Genomic DNA, 6000 nt, shown 5'->3' with positions numbered 1-6000 from the left:
AGGGGTGAGGGCAGGAGCTAGGAGGGCAGGTAGGATGGGGATTGATCTGGAAGGAGGCAGAGACGGGTAGAGAAATCTACCAATCTTGACTCATCTCCAGGTTTCCTGCCCAGCAACTCCCAGCAGCCTGAAAGGCAAGACAAGGACTTTAGCCCAGGAGGCTGCAGCTTGGGGTGGAGCTCAGCAGGGACTGATGGGCGGGGTTACATGTGGTATCTCACAGGCCAAAGTGGCTGGACCACTCAGGCTGGAGCATGCGCTGCTGACACAGGGAGTGCACATGTCACATGCTGGCTGGGCGCCACCCTGCTGTGCCCTCTGGAGCCTGGAGCTCACTGGCAGGGTTTGAGTGTTTCCCCACAATCCAGGCCTCCATCCTGTGGGCTCAGGATCTGACACTGATTCACAGGACAACTGGGGCAAGTTACTCTGCTTCTTTGAGTCTCAGTTTTCTCATCTGTAAAAGAGGGTAATGACAGCACTCATACATGAAAATGGGAATGGCACATCTGGTAGGCGAGGCAGAGCCAAGCCCTAGTATTCCACGTAGGACATTTTTTGACAAAGGCCAGAAGGGCCATCAGGAAGAGAAGACTGTGCAATCAAATGCTGGGAGGTGAGCTAGGAGTTGGCACACACAGAGGCTTTGTGGGAGCTGAAGTATCCCCTAAGACAGCTGCCGTGAGTCTGGGAGAGGAACCATTGAGGAGAGAATTGAGACTACATATTGGCTAAGACCTCCCCACACCCTCCTCTCCGGGAGGTGCTGGGCTAGCCCAGCCTTCCCGACTGGCTCACTCAAGTCCCAAGGTCAGGTCCTGCGCCAAATCTCAGCGCTGGAACATCCTTGTGTCTCAGTTTACTCATCTGTAAAATGGGGGAAATAATGGTTCCTCCCAACCATAGGAACTGCAGGGCCTCACTTAATAAACGCTCCGGATTATACCTATTATGGTGATTATGGTGATCGCTAGCCAGAGAGCGGAAAGAGCATCCTCCGGGAGACCGAGCCACCCGCACTACCCCCCGCCTCAACTAGCCTCAGTCCTGGCTCCTCTCCTCCCCTGCCGCCCTCAGAGACTCAGTTTCCCCATTCCAGCCCCTCGGGCGCGGAGGCGGCAGGGGAACCCGCGCCCCTCCCGCCGGCAGGGGCAGCACTGAGCTGCCCAGGACACCCGGAAGGGCCCCGCCCCCGGCCCCGCCCAGCCCGGGCTGCTCAGAACCGGGAGGCGGCGGCGGCGGCGGCGGCGGCCACCGCGGGGAAGGTGCGCGCGGCGGCAGCAGCGGCGGGGCCGGCGGCGGGACGCGGAGGACGCCATGGCGGCCGCCGAGCGCCGCGCCTTCGCGCACAAGATCAACAGGTAGTGAGGCCGCCGGGCCCCCGCCGGGGCGGTCCCCACGTGTCTGAGCCCCGCCCCGGGACGGCCTGGCCCTCCCCCCGCCTGGGTGCCCCCAGTTCGAGCCCCTTCCGCCTTCTCCCGGTCCGGCCCGCTTCCTCTGGCCCCGGGCAGCAGCGGGAGAGGTGGGGAAGGCGGCGGGGATCCGTGCAGGGGCTCGCTTGGGGGCTGCGGGCGCGGCGGTGGCTGAGGTCCTCTCTCGAACCGGTGGGACGCGTGGGGGCGTGTCCCGGGGCCTTCCTGGAGGAGACGGCGCGGGGCAAGCCCTGCCCGGCCCCCTCCGCGTCTCCTGGCCCCTCCCGGGTCCCCGAGCCCCATGGCGTGGGAGTTGGGGGTCTCTTCTCGTCCCACCCTCTGTGCCGGATGTGGGACAGAGATGCATCAGGCGCCAGGGCTTGGGAACAGGAATGGTGCTCCTGGCAAACTTTGAACCCCCATCGGGAAGTTTCCCGTGGTCTTGTCTCCATCGAGTCCCGTGTCCAGCTGTCTGGGGGGCAGGGGGCAGGGGGACAGCTGTGGCTGTCCCCCCTGCCCCCAGCCCTGCTTCAGGCTCTCCCAGCACCGCCTGGACGCGCTGGAGATGGATGGGCGATTGAATGGAGGGAGTGGGGGCTGGGAACAGAACCAGCTGGTGGGCAGACGGGGGAGGGGGCAGGCGCCAGGCGCTGGGGGATCCATTTCCCTAGCCACTGGAGATTGTAAGAGACTCGGCCTAGTCGGGGGATGTCAGGCTCTCTGGGACTGAAGAGCCACTCCCCCATTAGGGTCTTTGCCTTCCTAGTGGGTTCAGAATCTGCCCTCAATGAGGTGGGGAGGGACCTCTCCTGGCTACCCCCCGGTAAAGAGCCACCCTGTTGTCCAGCGTTGGCCTGAATGGAGACACTGTATCTTGGGGGCAGATACAGTGGGGGAGACGGAGGAGAAGCAGGATAAAGTAGATTATATGTTAGTGGTAAGTGGTATGGGGACATACAAGGCAGAGAAGGGAGATGGGGAGTGTGGAGACTATTTTAGATCTGGGAGGCGTGTCAGGAAGTCCTGGATGAGAAGGTGACATTTAAGCCAAGATCTGAAGAAGGTGAGGGAGGGGTCCAGACACAGGGAAGGGCAAGTGCAGAGGCTCAGAGGTTGAAGCAGGCAGAGGGTGTTCACAGAGCATGGGAGGACAGCTGTGCAGGAGCAGAGTGAGGAAGGGGCCGTGGGAGCTGGTTGTGCAGGGCCTTGAAGGTTGTGGGGAGGAGTTTTTAACTTTTACCCTGAGTGAGATGGGAGCCGTGAAGAGTTCAGAACCTAGGCGGGACATCATGACCTGGTGTCTGGGGCACAGTGGTTGTGCGATTGTTAGGTTCTGTTATCTCTCTGTCTCTGAATTGTTCCTCTGTCTGGGATCTTTGGTGTTTCTGAGCCTGGGGAGGTTATTGCCATCTGTTTCTTTGCCCCTCAGTCCCTCTGTCCTTGGGTCTTGGCTTCCACTCAAGTAATAAAGGCCCTGGTTTCCTCCCTGTGAATTGGATACTCTAGAGCCCAGGATAAGAAGAGCAGAGAACGATCCTGGGGTTCTAGTGAACCACAAGCAAAGGGCTCAAGGCTTCCAGCCACCCTCTCACAAGGTCCCCAGAGCAGCCTGGTGGGGACCCAGGTATTTATATGCTCAGACATAGGCCTGTATTCATCTGTTTGTTCATTCAGTTATTCATACCACGAATGCCATATTAATATGGCACATGAGGGAGTTCCCTTGTGGCACAGCAGGTTAAGAACCTGATGTCACTGCAGTGGCCCATGTTGCAGCTGTGGCATGGGTTCAGCCCCCGGTCCAGGAACTTCCACATGCCTCTGGGGTAGCCAAAAAAATATATATATGGTATATTAATATTAGAATATTAAACAATTTTCCAGTTACCTAATGAATAGATTCTTTTAAAACAAAGATTTGGGGGGGACAATGTAAAAACACAAACTTATGAACATAAACACCATGGACAAACGTTACTGTAGGTAACATAATATTCATTTTTTTTTCACTTGTACGGTTTAAAATAAAATCTGAGGAGTTGCCATTGTGGCTCGGGTTAAGGATTCGGTGTTGCTATGAGCTGTGGTGTAGGTCGCAGACAATTCTTGGATCTGGCATTGCTGTGGCTGTGGTGTAGGCTGGTAGCTGTAGCTCCAATTCAGCCCCTAGCCAGGGAATCTCCATGTGCTATGGGTGTGGCCCTAAAAAAAGGCGAAATAAAATAAAGTAAAATCTGATCTAGAATGGGGATAATGACCAGCACTTCTAATGTGCTTGCTTATTGCATGCCAGTCCTCCTCTGAGATTGTCACCAGAGCCTGTCGACCTCAATGTAACTATGGAAATCAAGACTCAAAGAGGTTAGGTCATTCTCGAGGGTCTCTGGAGGGGGAAATGAGCTCAGGAGGTTGTGGCCCCAGAGCCCAGAATAATCGCAGAAACTATGCTTCTGCCTGCCTGCTCTTACCCCAGGTGTGTCCATTTCATTCTTCCTGGGCCTCCGACAACAGCGTCTTCATTCTACCCCTCAGTTGTCTGATGCGGGGCAGTTTGTGTTTCTGATTTGAAGACATAATGATTTGTTGGTGAGGGCGAGCACAATGAGATATACGTGGACAAAATTTCCAAAGGTACCTCTGGGATTTCGAGGAAATACTTTCTCTCATCCCTGTCCCCAGATAGGTCTGCAAACATGAGCACATGCATAGATTATTACTTTTTACCTTGAAAAAACTGTGACTGCTGACATGCATAGAGAAAAATGCCAAATTTATTTATTTATTTATCACTTACAGCTGCACTTGTGGCATATGAAAATCTCCAGGCTAAGGGCTGAGTCGGAGCTGCACCTCTGGGCCTACGCCACTGCCATGGCAACGCCAGATCTCGGCTGCATCTTTGACCTACACTACAGCTTTCAGCAGCACTGGATCCTTACCCCATTGAGTGAGGCCAGGGATCGAATCTGCATCCTCATGGATACTATGTCGGGTTCTTAATCTGGTGAGCCACAGCGGGAACTCCAGATGCCAAGTTTAAAGGGTAATTATGAAACACATGCCAGGGGAAAAGTCACTTGAATCAAGATAGGTTCTGTCTCTACCTCCCCACTCCAGCAACCCCCCACGAAACTGCTGTGCTACTATCCCTTCCTCACTTGCATTATGGTTTCTCCATTGAAGTTGGCTGCCTCTCTGCTCTAGGTTGGTTTTGCCTATTTAGAACATCCTATAATCAGAACCAGATGGGATGTCAAGTCTTATATACTGGCATAATGTGTCAGGAGGAGGGCTCATCTGTGTCACCTATAGTCAAGCTTATCCTTTTTCATTGCTGTGTATTATTCCCCTGTTTGTGTATTCTCTATCTTTGGTCAGGGAACATGTGAGTTATTTCACTTTTGGGGCTGTCATCATCAGAGTAGCTAAGGACATTCTCAGCCATGGTGTTTCCTCCTGAGTATCCACACCTCAGAGTGGAATTGCTGGTTTGAGGTATCTTCACTTTTGCTTCTTAATTGCAGATAGTTTTCCAGAAAGGATCCCGCAACCACAGATGAGAGTTCGCATTACTCTACATCTTTGCTGGCACTTGTATTATTTGTCTTTAAATTTTCCTGTCAGTCCAGGAGGGGTAGGGTGGGATGTAAAGAGGAGTCCATTTATAGTTTCATATTTATTCATTTTCTTCCCTTGTTTTTTCCAGAAGTGGGAACACAGCATCTGAGGCTTATATCATTCTTATTTCTGGTTTTATCATCCTCCTCCCCTGTGAGGATAGACCTCTGTTAATCTGGCCAGCCCTGGGGAGAGGTCCACAGAGTCACATAATTCCTAGTGATGCCACTACTTCACCTTTCCCCTCTGAGCATCTCTTTAGTATAATGAAGGGCTGTTGAGATTTCACCTTAGGATTTATCTCACCAATAGCTAGAACCCACCACCTTATCTTTGCAGTTTCCTTCATTGAAGCCTGAGATCACTCCTTGAGAAACTTAACTAAATTCAGCTCAACATTTTACCTGTCTTTTTGGGTTTTTTGTTTTTTTAATTTTTTTATTAAAATGTAATTGATTTACAACATCCTGTCAATTTCTGCTGTACAGCAAAGTGACCTAGTCATATATATATACACACACACACATTCATTTTCTCATATTATTTTCTATCATGTTCTATCACAAGTGATTGGATATAATTCCCTGTGCTGTACAGCAGGACCTCATTGCTTATCCATTCTAAGTGTAATAGTTTGCATCTACTAACCCTAAGCTCCTCATCCATCCCACTCCCTCCCCCGCCCCCAGCAACTACAAGTCTATGCTCCAGTCTTTGAGTCTGTTTCTGTTCTGTAGATAGGTTCATCTGTGCCCTATTTTAGATTCCACATGTAAGTGATGTCATATGGTGTTTGTCTTTTGCTTTCTGACTTATTTCACTTAGTGTAAGAATCTCTAGTTGCATCCATGTTGTTGCAAATGGCATTATTTTGTTCTTTTTTATAGCTGAGTAGTATTTCATTGTGTATGTGTACCACACCTTAATCTATTCATATGTTGATGGACACTTAGGTTGCTTCTATGTCTTG

At 51.8% G+C, this 6000-nt stretch overlaps 1 protein-coding gene across 18 annotated transcripts in view; it reads left to right on the top strand.

Annotated features, from left to right (window-relative positions):
• The window catches only part of DOCK6 (dedicator of cytokinesis 6), a 46474-nt gene continuing 41698 nt past the window's right edge, over positions 1225 to 6000 (top strand). For 11 of the 18 annotated variants that reach the window (XR_002341658.1, XR_002341650.1, XR_002341653.1 and 8 more), the window contains exon 1: positions 1253 to 1361. Coding sequence is in view for 9 of the 18 variants with exons in the window: in XM_021083864.1 (XP_020939523.1) it covers positions 1318 to 1361 (44 nt within the window). In the remaining 9 variants the exon portion in view is untranslated. Of the gene's footprint in view, positions 1362 to 6000 lie in introns of all 18 variants that reach the window. The other 7 variants (XM_021083867.1, XR_002341657.1, XR_002341654.1 and 4 more) reach the window with 7 other exon arrangements.

The sequence above is a fragment of the Sus scrofa genome, chromosome 2 (assembly GCF_000003025.6).
Source record: "Sus scrofa isolate TJ Tabasco breed Duroc chromosome 2, Sscrofa11.1, whole genome shotgun sequence".
Taxonomy (NCBI): Eukaryota; Metazoa; Chordata; class Mammalia; order Artiodactyla; family Suidae; genus Sus; species Sus scrofa.
This window is presented reverse-complemented; position numbering and strand designations above follow the sequence as displayed.